This window comes from Natator depressus, chromosome 6 (genome assembly GCF_965152275.1).
Source record: "Natator depressus isolate rNatDep1 chromosome 6, rNatDep2.hap1, whole genome shotgun sequence".
NCBI lineage: Eukaryota > Metazoa > Chordata > Testudines > Cheloniidae > Natator > Natator depressus.
In genome coordinates, this window is record NC_134239.1 from 12,370,869 (window position 1) to 12,386,373 (window position 15,505).

General features: G+C 57.9%; 1 protein-coding gene across 1 annotated transcript in view; it reads right to left on the minus strand.

Moving 5' to 3' along the window:
• Positions 1-5,864: 5,864 nt before the first annotated feature.
• Positions 5,865-15,505, minus strand: part of AGBL2 (AGBL carboxypeptidase 2) — a 50,429-nt gene continuing 40,788 nt past the window's right edge. The window contains exons 17-19 of the mRNA XM_074954478.1: positions 13,865-14,086; positions 12,637-12,688; positions 5,865-6,867 (exon numbers count right to left, since the gene is read on the minus strand). Of these exons, the coding sequence (XP_074810579.1) occupies positions 6,639-6,867; positions 12,637-12,688; positions 13,865-14,086 (503 nt within the window). The 3' untranslated portion in view covers positions 5,865-6,638. The remainder of the gene's footprint in view (positions 6,868-12,636; positions 12,689-13,864; positions 14,087-15,505) is intronic.

The following is a 15,505-nucleotide window of genomic DNA, read 5'->3' on the forward strand; positions in this document are numbered from 1 at the left end:
AGGTGCTCTTGCAAGCGGTGAAGAGTCCAAAGGGGGCACCTGCTTCCTCCTGCCCGGCAAGGTGGACTCCAGGCTGGGTCAGCACTGGTAGGTCTGCAAAAAGGGAACCGTGGAACCGCTCAGGTGCCTTGCGCCCTTCGGTAAACGGTATTCAGAAGATAATTTTGCCTTGTGCAGGGCTGATAGTTTGCAGAGAGGTCCCGGTGAACAGTCCTACCTGCCATTCGAGAGCTGCCTTGCTTCGGAAAATAGGCCACCCCCCCCGCCTGCCATCGCCGTGCCTCTGGCCCCCCACCAGCCATCACTACCCCTCTGGCCGCCCCTCCAGCCATCACCCCCCCTCTGGCCCCCCACCAGCCATCGCTGCGCCTCTGGCCCCCCCACCAGCCATCACTATCCCTCTGGCCACCTCTCCAGCCATCACCGCCCCTCTGGACACTCACCAGCCATCACCATCACCGCCCCTCTGGCCCCTCCGCCAGCCATCACCGCCCCTCTGGCCCCTCCGCCAGCCATCACCGCTCCTCTGGCCCCCCACCAGCCATCGCTGCCCCTCTGGCCCCCCACCAGCCATCACCATCGCCACCCCTCTGGCCCCCCCGCCAGCCATCACCATCACCCCCCCTCTGGCCGCCCCACCAGCCATCACCCCCCCTCTGGCCGCCCCACCAGCCATCACCCCCCCTCTGGCCCCCCACCAGCCATCGCTGCGCCTCTGGCCCCCCCACCAGCCATCACTATCCCTCTGGCCACCTCTCCAGCCATCACCGCCCCTCTGGACACTCACCAGCCATCACCATCACCGCCCCTCTGGCCCCCCACCAGCCATCACCGCCCCTCTGGCCCCTCCGCCAGCCATCGCTGCCCCTCTAGCCCCCCACCAGCCATCACCATCGCCACCCCTCTGGCCCCCCCGCCAGCCATCACCATCACCACCCCTTTGGCCCCCCCACCAGCCATCACCGCCCCTCTGGCCCCCCACCAGCCATCGCTATTGCCACCCCTCTGGCCCCCTGCCAGCCATCGCCGTGCCTCTGGCCCCCCACCAGCCATCACTACCCCTCTGGCCGCCCCTCCAGCCATCACTACCCCTCTGGCCCCCCCGCCAGCCATCACCGCTCCTCTGGCCCCCCACCAGCCATCGTCGCTCCTCTGGCCCCCCACCAGCCATCGCTGCCCCTCTGGCCCCCCACCAGCCATCACCATTGCCATCCCTATGGCCCCCCCGCCAGCCATCGCCATCGCCACGCCTCTGGCCCCCCCACCAGCCATCACCATCACCACCCCTTTGGCCCCCCCACCAGCCATCACCGACCCTCTGGCCCCCCACCAGCCATCGCCATCCCTCTGGCCACCCCACCAGCTGTTGCTGCCCCTCTGGCCACCCCCCCCAGCCTCTGTCACCACCCCTCTGGCCCCCCACCAGCTGTCACCCCTCTGGCCGCCTTGCCAGTGGCAGGACCTTAATGTCCAAGTCATGCACCTCTCCAGCGCCTCGGCTATGGAGCACCTGGCCGCCTGCAGGACTTGTTCCCCACACTGGGATCTGCAGGAACTGCTTTGGCCTGGTGGATCACAAAGAGCTGAGCCAGGAACTGAAGAGCAAACTGCAGGAGATCAACGAGGATGAGCAGAGGTGGGGGACCTCCGACATGCCCATTGCCACTCCTCCGGTGTTTGTCTTGCTTCCCGAGCAAAGTGTTGCATCTCACTCCTGATTCTCAGGTTAGGAAGGGCATTGGCCATCACTTACGTGCAGGTGCAGGCAGCTGGAGCAGCCTCACCTGCCCCTGAGGGTCTCAGCAAAAGTCACATGCCCTTATTCCCACCACCTGGGCATTGGTGAACTGAGGGTAAACACAGTGTTCCTGCAAAACAGTAACACTCACATAGGCTCACGTACAACGTAACAAGGGGAAACACCCAGATCATCACAGCATGACATTTGGCCAGGGTCCCAGGTCCCAGAGTTTTCTGCATGTTGCAGGGACCTCTGCATACTTTGGCCATGCTAGATTGGCCCTGCATATTAGAGACAATATGTGAGAGACGCAGGAAGAAATGAGGTATCATCGGCTTCCTGTAGGTGCAGACCCTGGCTCAGGGCTTTATTCGGGGCTGGGTGGAGCTGGGCAATGGGGTGTTGGTGGCAGTGCTGTGGGGCCCCTTGCTGCCGCATCATGGCATCTGCTCTCACCGTCCTCTTCCTCACTGAGTATTGGAGACAGCCAGGGCGTGTGTCCGGAGGGGTGGGGAGTGGATCTGAGACTGGGGAATGTGCCCATGGAGGGAATCTGATGCCAGGGCTTGTGTCCAAGGGGGTGTGACGTTGCACTCCATCTGTTTATGGAAATATGCTTGTGAGTGTGAATATGATGTAACTGGAATATGCTTCATGCAAGAGGTCTCTTGTAAGGTATCATTATTATTATTAACTATAACTCTGAGGCCCTATTGTAATTATTCAAAGTGTGGGCCATTAATGGTGGCTTAGAATCTTGATGGCTCCCATTGACTAGGACAACTGGTTGTAAATGGTTTATTTACCTGCAAGCCTTCCTGTGTACCTGTGGGCCAACCCGTGGGTAATGAAGAATGAGATCTCACAGGACAAAGCCCTGGCTGGGATGATTTAATTGGGGATTGGTCCTGCTTTGAGCAGAGGGTTGGACTAGATGACCTCCTGAGGTCCCTTCCAACCCTGATATTCTATGAGACAATGTAATATGATACTGGAATCTACCTTAAAGCTGGTACTTTTCCATTTAGAAGGAGGGGTGGGGACCCAGAGAGACAAAAGATTCCCGCCTTGTGCCAAAGCTATAAAAGGGGGGTGAAGCAGGACAGAGAGGGCAGCCTGTCATGTGAAAACCCCTAGTTAACACCTAAGATGTCTGCTGGAACTAACAAAGGACTGTATCAGGGGAAAGGATTGGGCTCAGACTAGGAAGGAGTCTAGTCTGTGAAAGAAGCTTATTGGAACATCTCTGAGAGTGAGATTTTACCTGTAATCAGTTTCATTTCATTGCAGTCAGAGGTGACTCCGGATTGATCCCAGGGGGTGGGATCAGAACCCAGCCCACAGGTTCCCTGGACATGCAGTGATGTGTCTGTTAGCCCTGGGGCTGGGCACTAACGGCAGGTTATAGACACACGGGGTGGGGTTTGTGGCTCCCCATCTCATTCCTGTTTGTGTGTGAACACAGCTCCCTGCACCCAGACGCTTAAGGATTTCTCCATTAAAATGAGTTTTAGTCGGAGATCCTGATCTCTCTTTGCCCTGTCCTTCAGATTGCTGCAGTTAGCGCACTTCTGTGGTATGTGCGACTCTCCCAGCATCGGACACAAAGGGAGTGCCCGTCAGATACTGGCATTGCAGACTTGCAAGATGCACACCTTTTAAAACCTGGGGATCCAGGCATATTTAAGGCGTCCCTATTGGGAAATTCAGGACGCAAAAGGGTTTTGTTTTTTTTTTAAACGTAACTAACGCTAACTAAACTAAGAACTGTGAATGAAGAGGGTTAAAGTAGCCATCTAACAACTCGATATTAATGTTCATAGTGACACCGCTAATGGACTCCATCTCAAGCTGGGGCCGTTGAGAAGGAACTGCAGGGGTTGGGGTGTGTGCGTGCTAGAAGAGGCACTGGCGGTGCCGCGAGACTGCTATTGTGCTAGCAAAAATCTCCGCTTGATGGCGCCGGAAGTGGAGTACCCACAGGGACAGCGCTCGAAGAGGAATCTAGGGTTCCTACTGAATTGGCATCTTAGGGTCCTTCCCCACTTACCCCACAGCAGGTCCTCTTGGCCTGCCTCTCTTCTAACTGCAGCTCATGTTTTCACTGCTCCAAGCGGTCAGCTAGCCTCCACTCCTCCGGCTCCAGCTCCTTCACTCTACACATCCACTGGGGGGAACCCAGGTGGGAAGCCCCCTCCTGGCTGGGGAGCTGGGTCCAGTGGACCCCTGCCACTACCCCAAGCGTCCCCTGCTACTCCCAGACTCTCCGGGCATCCCGGGAGCCCCGCTGGGATCTGGAACCTGCTCCTAGGACTGGTCATTCTCTACCATCCAGGCAATCAGCAGGTCCTGGGTGAGCCTCCCAATGCTCAGCCCTCTCTCCCTGGACAGACGTGCAAGACCCCTTGTAGGGAGCTGGTTGTAGGCCCTTTCCTTGCTGGTTCCTTCAATTCCCTTGTTCTATCGCTGGCAGACACTCACTGCAAAGCGCCTGCGCTGGCAGCCAGATGTCTACAGGGTGCGACCACCAACCATCTGCTGCTACCAGGTTGTCACGGACTCACAGGACTCGTGCTTTCTCCCAGCGCCGTACGGTGCCTGGGGGGAACCCCCTTCAGTGCGACAGCCCTTCTCAGGCGTCCACTCTTTCTCGGGGGTTAAGCCGTAGGCCCCACCACCTCCTAGAACCGCACCTCTCTGAGCCTGTCTCTGCCGTGGGCCCCCTCAGGGAGTCCACTCACTCTGGACCCTCGTGACCTCCACTCCCAGAGGCAATAATGCCCCCTGTTCTCTAGTCTGGAGCGACTCTCAGCCAGTGTAAAACAGGAGGGCTTATTGAGCCTGCTCCTGCACCCTGAACCCCTCATTTCTGGCCCCACACCGGAGTCTGCACTCCCTCCTGCACCCCAACCTCCTGTCCCAGTCCAGTGAATTTGAGTGAGGGTGGGATAGAATGAGCGAGGGGCGGGGCCTCAGAGAAGGGGTGGGGCGGGACCTCAGGCAAGGGAGTTTGGTTTTGTGTAATTAGAAAGTTGGCAAACCCAGTGGGGGGCAGAGTCATGTGGGGGGGCCTGGCTCCCCTGTAGCCCTGGCTGGGGAGGGGCAGAGTGACAGGGCGGGGCTGGCTCCCTGATAGCACTAGCTGGGGTTGGCTGAGTGGTAGGGTGGGGCTGGCTCCCCTGTAGCCCTGGCTGGGTGTGGGGGGGCAGAGTGATATGGGGTGGGGGGCTGGCTCCCCTGTAGCCCTGGTTGGATACGTGGGGGAGGGGAGGCCTTTCCCTGCAGCCAGTCCCCCTGCCCCTGAAGCTTTGTGCACATCAGCCCCTGTTGCGGTTCAGAGCAGGAGGATCCATCACACCTGGCCAGATCCCCTGGCTGCTCTGCCCTGAGGTGGCTGCTTCCACTTCAGCGTCCCAGTTCCCTGCCCTCCCTGCCCCCAGCGTCTGGGGTGATGGCATTGCCTGGCTCCCATATGTCTCCAGCCGCTCGAGGGGAGGGGCAGGGCCTGGAAGCCCTCGCCTTCCTTGGGGGCACAGACAGCCCTACCCCAGGCACTGACAGCACAGGAGCACGTGCGGTCCCTTTGCTGCCCCTGCAGATTGCCCCAGCCTGAGCCCCGCCACACCGCCCAGCTCTGCCCTGGCCACGCCCAGCAACAGGGGCCCGAGCTGCCAGAGGCCGGCTCTGTTCATTTCCGTCGCGCCGTGTCAGCGGCGCCTCTGCTGGGAGACGCCTCCCAGCTACTGCCCTGCCTGCACCTCGCACGTTTGTCTAGGACGTTCCTTGCTTTTTGAAGAGCTCGAACTTGGACGCTCCTGCTCCTCAAGGTCTGTGGGAGGGGAGAGCCCAGTTCCTGGGCATTTGCCACCACTGCAGGTGGGCAGCCCCTCACGGACCTTAGGGGTATCTTCCTGGGCCACCTCCCTTTCCTCCACCCGAGGGGGGCACAGTCCCACACCTTGTGAGCCCTGCAATGCCTCCCATGCAGCCAGCAGGGGAGTGCAGAGCCCCCATCTCGGCACCTCAGAGAGGCTTTGGAGGCCAATCGCCCCTTCTCCCCCCAGCCCTGAGAAGAGCCCAGCTTGCGGCCGTCTGCAAGAAATGACCAGCCTGCAGTGACCTCCGGACTCTTTAATGAAGGTACGTGACCAGGTTACTGCTGGCAACCAGGCATGCCCTGGCCCTGCTGAAATAACACCCCGCGCCCGGTTTCTCCGGGGAGGTTTTCTCTTTGACCCGGGCTGCCCCTGGCTTCATCATCGCTTTGAGAAAGCATAGGAGATATTTTCACAATCAGGACGGCCCGATGGCACCATGCCACGTGCCCCCCGGCCGCCTGGAGCTGTTCGGGAGCGGAGAGGGAGAACTGTGCTTCGGAAGCCTGGCCCTGGTGGACCCAGGATACGGGCAGAACAGGGAAGGGCGGGCCCAAGGCCATAGTGCTGATGGGCTGGGCCAGATGGAGCCAACACCCCGCAGAAGACGGGGACAGTGCAACGAGAGACGAACACAGCCAGTTGGCGCTGGGGCCGTGGGCTGACAGCTGCTCTCCCAGCCTGTGGGCTGTTAACAGCCATGTGTGCATGGTACCTGCCGCAAGCCGGCCGGCCGGGGTTCTGTGCCAGCACAAGGAAAGGCCACGGTGCAACGCTCATGGCGCAGTCGGCTGGCACTCTGAACAGCCAGGCCCGCACTGGAGCCCTGAGCAGCCTGTGGGGCTCCTCTGCCCACCGCCGGCAGCTCTCAGAGCCAGTCATCGGGGGGGTCCTGCCCCACGCCGATCCTCACAGCCCCTTGCAGGGAGGGAGCCCGGATGACTGTTCCAAAGCCCTTTAATGAGCCTGCCAATGCAGGCGGGAGGGGGCTCTGGCAGGGAGAGGCCCAGCCCTGCAGCCCCTTACTGGGGCCAGGAGGGGCTCTTGCGTCTCTCTGGCTCCGTGCAGGGGGGCTGGAGCTCCAGCAGGCTCCATGTGACTCGTCTGGGAGGCAGAAGGTGCTGCGATTGGCTCCGCTTCAGCTTGTGGGATCCAACGGGCACACTCTGGCCAGGGACCTGGGGTGTCGGTAAGAGGTTTCTGCTCAGCAGTAGAGTGACAGTGGGCTGCTCGGGGCCCCACCACACAGACCTAAGGGACAGACACAGCCGGGCTCACTCAGGCCTTGGGGCTGCTGGGTCTGAGCCCTTCCTCTCTGCCATATCCCCCACCTCTGTCCCAACCCATCAACCTCTTACCTTCAAGCTCCTTTCTCCTCCCATCGTAAGCTGCTCTCTCTCCAGTCCCTTGTGCCCCCTCCCCTCTGGGCCTTTCCCCAGCTCCATCATGGCCCTACTTCGTTCCCCCAAGAAGTGCTGTCCCCATTCCCTCGGGCCTCCCACAAGCTCCCTTGCCACCCCATCCCCTGCCCCCATTTCCCAGACCACTCCAGGGGCTCTGCCCATCCCTGCCCCATTCCCTTGACACCCTGGGTTGCCATCTCTCCATCATGTCCCCTCCCCTGTGTGCCCGCTCTTCCCACAGACCCCATGGCCAATGCCCCCCCAACACTCCCCCTGCTTCCAGGAAGACTCTGAGGTGTCAGCGTCACTGTTACATGCCCCAGCTCAGCAGGGATCCAGTCCTTGGCCTCAGGTCAGGCTCTGGCCCTTCCCAGCCCTGTCCAGCTGTTAACCTGGCAATGCCGCTGAGCTGGAGGGAAGGGGCTCCTGTGGGGAGAGCCCCATCCCTCTCGAGATAGAGGGGGGGGGAGCGGGCAGAGAGTGAGCACCCCCTGGAGCAGGAAGCTGAGGCTCAGAGTGGAAGTGTAATAAGCTGTTCTGTGCTCATACCACTGAACGCTGCCTCTCTGCTCCCCCCTTACACTGGTGCATCAGGGGGCATCTCTGATCCCAGGAACAAGGCCCCCCCATTCCCACTGTGCACTGCAGAGGGAGGAGGCAGATTAGAGCCAAAAGTCACAGCGGCAGGGCTCAGCACCCCCTTCCCAGAAAACTCCCCAGGGAGAAGGCTCCCTAGCCTAACCCAGGGCGGCCTCAGGCAGGGCTCCCCCAGATTTCACCCATTAGAGCGCAGCTCAGTAGGTGGTGCTGCAAGCTCACCCTCACCACCATGACAGCCTGGACTAGGAGTCGCTGGGACCCCTACAGCTACAGCTGGTCAGTTAAAAGCCCTGGTCCATTTATTCTACAATCCACACACATGCTCAGATTGTCTTGAAAGCTGCCATGCCCACTGAGGAGCTGGGGTAGAGTTTGTGCTGCAAATTTGGTGTCATTTGGCTAAGCAGCTCCCAGGATCCAGCTGCTGCAAATGACCTCATTTTCTAGTCAGTTGGTTCTTAGGGTTTTGCAAGTGGCCAGGGGAAACCGAAGCCCAGTATCCACGGCACTCGATCCATCTCCCGGCTCCCGCTGGCTTCTGACTGGCTTACAGGGAAAACCGTTCCTTACCTGCACTCCGACCATGGTTCTGCGAGGGGTGGGGGCAGACACGCATTCCACTCAGGTGGGCACGCCCAGTGCCCCAAAGCCAGAGAACTCTGTGTAGCAAAGCCCCTTGGGGTACCGCACGCACCCCCAGGACCCCAGCCCAGCCCCCGTCAGTTCCTTCACACTGGCAGCCATTTGTCTGGAGACTCCGATGCAGAGGGACCCGAGAGCAGGCCGGGGAGTGCACCCACCTCTCAAAGAACAACAGTTACTGTAACCATGAGTAACCATTTCTTCTCCCAGTGGTTGCAGATGTGTAGACCACTTGGGTGACTTGCAAGCAGTAGTGGCTCGGCGTCTATTTAAATAGTGACTGCAGAACTGCTCTTCCACAGCTCACTTCCGCCCTAGAAGCCGTCCTGACCCCATGTAGTTTGGTAAAGTTGGATACGGAAGACTCAGTAGCAGCCCTGAATATATCTAATATGGGAACAACCCTGAGAAATGCCACTAAGGCGGTCTGGTGTTTGCTACACCCTATTGTAATGCAGGAAGTAATCTGTCTGGAAACTGTCTGCGCCGAAACCACTTGACCGCTCATCTGGTCTGCACAGGAAACATCACGCCGCGGTGATAATAAAACTGGCTTGGTCCCATCCAGACAGAAAGCCAGGTTCATCTTACATCCAACATAGGAAGGTGCTGGTCATCTGCACTGGAGTGCAGCTTAGGAAAAATACAGGCAACTGTATAGTTTGGTTAAGGTGACGTGGTGAAACTTTAGACAAACATTTTGGATGTGGCCTTAAGGCTCCTCTGTCTTTCACTAGCTGAATGTCTGGAGGTCCTGTCATTAGGGCCTGAGTTCACTTGCCCTCCTTGCTGACGTTATAGCAATAAGAAAGGCTATCTTTTGGCAAAGGAAGGACAGAGTACAGGTTGCTAGAGGCTCAAATAGAGGCCCTGTAAGGGCAGCAAGCACAATGTTAAGTTCCAACAGGGGAACCCCTTCTTTATAGGTGGGAAGAGGCAAACAACACCTTGCAGACATCTAACAACCATGGGGCTGGAAAATACCGACTTCCCGTGGATCAGGGAATGAAACAATGAGATTGGTGCCAAGTAGACCCTCAATGGCTGAGAGCAGGCCCCATGGTTTACGATGTAACCGGTAATCTAAAATGTCCTGAATCCGGACTAGTACCAATCGAATTCCCCAAGTCAATGACAAGCCCAAAAAGCATTTCCACTTGGCCGAAGAGGTTGATCTAGTAGATAGCTTCGTACTATTAGCAGAACCTGTTGGACTGCCTCTGAACAGTTCTTTTCCACTTAATCTGAGCACGCAGCATTCATACCATGAGATGCAAACTGCCGCCATGGTGCGGAGACAGTAGGTCCAGGAAGAGCGCAAGAGGCACAGGACATTGGACCAACTGGCTGTGAAGGCTGGAGAACCAACATTGTCTTGGCCAGGCTAGTTCAATGAGTATCTGTTTGGCCTGATCCAGCTTCATTTTGAGAATGACCTGAGGGACAAGCAGAATTGGAGGAAGGCTGATCCCCAATTCAGTTGAGGGCATTGGTCAGAGAGCCTGGACTGTGACCTGCTCTAGAGCAAAACTGACAGCACTTCTTGTCTTTTGTTGCAAATAGGTTGACGGATGGAAAGCCCCAGTCCCTGAAGATGAACCTTCACAGAGCATTCATGATTCTTGGAGAAATTCCTGCTGAGCTGATTGGACAATTGATTCTGGGCACCTGGAATGTAGGCAGCTGTGGTAAAGTCTTTCTTGACGCAAAAGTGCCAAAAAGTTATCACTTCCCAACAGAACTGATTGAAGTCATTTGTTGAACTGGTTTGTTCACACACTACATTGCAGTGGTATTGTCAGGATTTATATAAACAGACGTGCCCCTGATGTGAGAGAGAAAAAACTTGGCACATTGTAAATCACTCAAAGTTTACTTGTTGAGACCTTGGAGGTCGAGTATAGGTGTCAGCCCTCCCTTGGACGTGGGGATCAGAAGTAATCTGAGTAGAACCCCTTTCCCCCAGTGTTGGAGGGGAACTTCTTCTATGGCCCTTGAAGCGCATAGAGTCTGAAGCTCTTGAAGAAAGGCTGTAGTCATCCTCCTTAAGGAGTGTTGGTGAGACTTAAAGTCTTCTGGTGGAATCGTCTGGTGAGGAGGATGACAGGAAGTGGAACAGATGGGCTCCCCTATGGTAAGGCTTGTGCCTGTGATAAGGGGTCACTCTGCTGTAGTAGACTCAGTGGGAGCTGTATCAGTTTGTGTCTCCAGTCTCGGTGGTCCAGGAAGTGAGACAACAGAAGGACAACAGCTCCAGAGTGAGCTGATGATTGAGATCTTGAAGAGCGGTGGGCACTCCAAGGAGGCCAGAGAGGAAATTAATGTGGAACAGGAAGCCAGTATGTACCGGCCCAAGAACTCATGTCCCTGCTGAGGGAACGCTGTTGTCTTGGTAATGATCTTCTGGAGGAAGGGGATGGAAGAAAGAGAGAAGGATTCTGAGCCTGATTGCAAGGAACACCCCAAATAGTGAACAGATGAGCTAAACCTGCCAAGCCCATTAAGTACCCCCATCTGTTTGAGGTCCGGTGAGGAGACTGGACTGGTACCAAGGATGGTACAGTAGTCAGTGCCATGAGTACTGCTTGGGAAGTTGAGGCTGCACTAAAATGCAGTACGGGAAAGGCTGTCAGTCCTGTGCAGAGATCGGTACCCTAGCCGAAGAATGGCTTGGTACTGAAGGTTTGGAGACTGGGACTAGTGCTATCATCAGAGCCGAAAACGGTATTGGTACCCAAGCAGAATGTGGTGCTGATGATGGGACCAGATCCACCTCTTTGGTGGGCTTCTTAACCGGTAACAAGGGAAAGCCAGTAACTGTCCATAGTCGAAAGCAACTGACCCACACTGGCCCAGGACTGCAGGGGGCTTCCCCACAGATGAGGACTCCTGTGTCAGAGGTGAATCTGGGAGAGAGAGGCAGAGTAAATCAGCTGCTGCCTGAAAAGCCTGTGGTCAGTACTGTCAGTGCCAATGTGCTGGCACCGGACTCAACAGATGTCCTGCAGATATTGCCAGAATTGACGGTACGGTACTGGTCAGTTTGCTTCTCAGTACTGGGGAGCGGGTAGATGGTCCTCGTCCTGCTCTATTTTGGACACTCAAGGAGACTTGCTAATGCCCCCCACACTCCTCCTAGAAGAGAAGGAAGAGTCTCTGAGCCCCAGAATGGCTCTGATTAGTTTTGTGAGCCCTCTTCCTTGGGGGACTACAGGAAGGAGAATGGTCCTTTCTCCATGGAGAAGAACCTGAGTCTGGCTGTCTATCAGAAATTGGCACTAGCTCCAACACAGTTTGTGAGGCCGGGTGAGCTATGCAAGCTCCCAGATCCTCCTGGGGTTGCTCCTGGAGGTGTTACTTCAGGCGTAGGTGTCCAGCAACAAACATTTTCCTTTCCTGTGCCCCTCTCCCAGGCACAACGAGCATCAAATGTGGTGGTCACTAGACGGGACAGCCACATGAAGGACAGTGCTTAAAATTTGGTGAAGGCATAGCGCCAGGCTTACTAACTAACCAACCACTCATGGAACTACTAACCCTCACTAACTAGCTAGCTAATGGGGCTAAAACTATTTACAAGGCACACAGAGTGATCTTGCTGTGGTGCAATAACCGTGAGAAACTGCAAATCAGGCTGTGGGTGGTGAGAAGGAACTGAGTGCGGGGGGTGGGCACTGCCCTTATATTGCCTCAGGAGGGGCCCTGAGGAGGGACAGGGCGCATGTGCTGCCCCAGCGGGTACTGCTACACAAAGTTCTCCAGCTTCGGTGTGCTGGGCACTCACGCGCCTGAGTGGAAACACGTCTGTAGCCACTCAAAGGAGGACTGCCTCTTGGGAGCTTTTATGCCCTCAGCTATCTACTGCTCAGCCCCCCAAGAGCTAAGTTCCCCTTTGCATGTTGCTGGCTGAGGTTCGCTGGCTTTGCTCGGCCTGGATTTCCGGTTCCTGAAGGATCTCTGGCTGGACCGACCCCTCGACCCTGCCACTTATCTGCCCCTCCCACATTTGCGCTCAAAGGGATGTATGCCCACAGAAACCCCTGGGCTGTTTCTTTATGGAGCCCCCATGCCAGTCGAAGGCTCAGAGTGCCCCATTCCCTGATCAATGACTGCTCTGGTCCTGCCTCCTCAGCTGCGGAGCCAAAGGAGCCCCGCTGGCGCTGGGTCCCTGCAGAGTGAAGCAGGCAGGGGTGCTCCCTAGGGCTGGGAAAGCTGGGGGCAGGAGTGCGGCCACTGCGTGTGCTGAGCGGTCAGACCCCCTCAGGCCCACAGCTGGTCTCCGCCTCGGGTACCCCCTCCCCTCCATTCTGCACACCTACCCTGCCAGGGTAGAGAGCCCTGGCTGGGGCAGGGGGCGTGGGCCCCAGCACGGTACCTGCATGGGCTGGCTCCAACCGTGGATGCAGAGTGCGCCAACGTTGAGCGGCCTAGAGACAGAGGAGAGGCAAAGGTCAGAGCATTAAGAAGCCACAGGATCCAGCAACACCTGCTCTGGCTCTAGGTGCGGCTCCACGGGAGCAGGGCCTGAGGGGCCATGATGTGGGGGAGGTGAGCGAGAGGAGACCCCAGTGCCCCTCCAGGGTACAGCCATGACTGGAGAGATTCCTCTCCCTTCCCCAGCAGCGTATTAACGCCTAGGTCGACAAGGCCTAGGCCTAGGGCGGCAAATTTATAATAGCAGCCAGAAGCTGCTTCCCCCGGTGCCAGTTTGTGCCCTCCGCCCCCGCCCCAACTCCACCCCTTCCCCGCCCCCTCCCTGCCCCTGTTGGCCCCCTTCCCCAAATCCCCGCCCCGGCCCCGCCTCCTCTCCTGGGCGCGCCGCGTTCCCCCCCTTCGCGAAGCTGTTTTGCACACAAGCACTGGCAGGGAGCAGGGAGAAGCAGGACCCGTCGACGCGCTCAGGGGAGGAGTCGGAGTTGGAGCGGAGGTGAGCTGCGATGGGGGGGCCGGGAGCTGCTCGGGCGGGCGGCAATTATTTCAGGGCCTGGGGCGGCAAAATCATTAATCCGCCACTGCCCTTCCCCCACCACAGATCGTCAGCTCCCTCTCTGACAGGGGAGAGAGAGTCCTCTCGCACACTTTGCACCCACTGGCTACCCCTAGTGGGACCCACGCGGATCCCATGGGGGTGAGGTCACCGTGTTTACCTTGCAGTAGGGATGGGGCCAGGGGTGCTGAGAGCCATTGAACCAAACTGTAAACTCTGTGCGTGATGGAAACCACTTCAAGCCAGGGGTGCGGTCACCCCCCACATACACACACACCCCTTGTTTCAGCACCTATGAATAGGACCCAAATACCACCATCCTCATGGGGGGGGGGGAAGGAATTTCCCCGGAACAGCCCAGCTCTGCCAGGCTCTGGTGGGGTGGGGGGGAGGAATTTTCCAGGAACAGCCCAGCTCTGCCAGGCATTGGTGGCTCGGGGGGTGGGGGGAGAAATTTCCCAGGAACAGCCCAGATCTGCCAGGCTCTGGAATGTGGGACTGGGGGGGCCACTCTGGACCATGGCAGGTGCCTGGCCTGTCTCTTTGACCTGAGTGCGCATTCCCCCTGCAGGAGGGCACTCCCCCACTGTGGCGCCAGCTCGCTCCCCGCCCTCACCTGCATGCTGGCTGCCGTGTGGCTCTCCGTCCAGCTGGGCATGGAAGGGCGGGGGGTGCTCTCTGATGGGTGACACGCCGGCGGGTCTCTGGGGCTGCGGCAGGGTCAGCATGGTGATAAGCAGGGGCTGGGGCTGCCGGGCCTTCCATAAGCGCTCAGGCCCAGGGCTGTGCTGGTGACACAGCTTACTCTCCCATAGACGCTCTTCTGGGAGCAGACAAACTGTGGGGGCAGAGGGTTTGAGCCTAGGGACACAGCCCAGTGCCTTGGAGCTGTGGCAGGTCTGCTCTGACAGGGGGATCCACCCATTCCTTCACACACACACACCCCACCCATGCCCTTAGCAAGCCACAACTGGGAACTGGCCTACAGAGAGCTTCATCGGGATCTGCCCGGTTCCAAGGGGTGGGTTCATGAGGGACACTGTAGACCCTATGCAAGCGGGCGATGGGGGGCACATGCCTTGCACCAGTGTGGGAGTGGGGGACAGGGCAAGTGTCCTGACGATGGGGGCCATCTTGGGTGGCCTGCAGGGGGCTCAGAGAGTCTCAGAGAGTCTGCTGCTCCCCCCTCACCAGTCTCTCCCCCCCCCCCCCGCTGCCTCCCAGCTCCCCTTCTGCACTGCCCTCCTAAGAACTCCTGGGAGCAGGGAGGGGAGGTCTGAGACTAGCAAGAGACTCCAAGGCAGCAGAGCAGAGGCATGCCCCCTCTCCCCCAGTTCTCCAGCCAGGGCCTGGCCACGCCACACTAGACACGCCAGACATCCCCTCTTAGTACACAGGCTCTCTCTCGAGATGGGGCCATCTGACGGACTTGGGTGGGCCCTGTTCCTTCATGCAGGGAGGGCCTCGCAGCGAGTGGCTGTATGGAGCGCTGCTGGCAAAGAGACAGGCTTAGCTCTTACCCTTGTCAAAGGGAAGCATGTTCTCTTCATCTCAGGTTCATCCATGCCGCCACCCCCACCCCTTGGTGTTTGGGGCTGGCTTGATCTCCACTGAAAAGTTGGATCAAGACAGCAACGCTGGTCAGGGGAGTGAAGAAACCACAGCCCTGACCAGTGTAGCGCTCCTGACAAAACCTCCAGTGCAAACACAGCTATGGCAAGGCAGCTTCCATGGACATAGCTACCATCATTCGGGGGGAAAAACGGTTACTCACCTTCTTGTAACTGTTGTTTTTTGAGATGTGTTGTTCACGTCCATTCCAATCAGGTGTGCGCGCACTGCGTGCACAGTTGTCGGAAAGTTTTTCCTTAGCAGCTCCCGTCGGGTTGGCTGTGGAGCCCCCCTGGAGTGGCACCTTCATGGCGCTCAATATATGACCCTGCCGACCCGGCGCCCCCTCAGTGCCTTCTTGCTGACTACTCCAACAGCGGAAGGAGGGTGGGTATTGGAATGGATGTGAACAACACATCTTGAAGAACAGTTACGAGAAGGTGAGTAACCGTTTTTTCTACTTCGAGTGCTTGTTCACATCGATTCCAATCAGGTGACTCCCAAGTTCGCCCCTGGAGGTGGGGTCAGAGTTAAGGAATTGCTGATTGGAGCACCACTCTGCCGAATGCTGCATCATCTCTGGCATGTTGGGTGATAGCACAGTGAGAGGTAAATATGCACCGAGGACCATGTTGCTGCCCTGCAA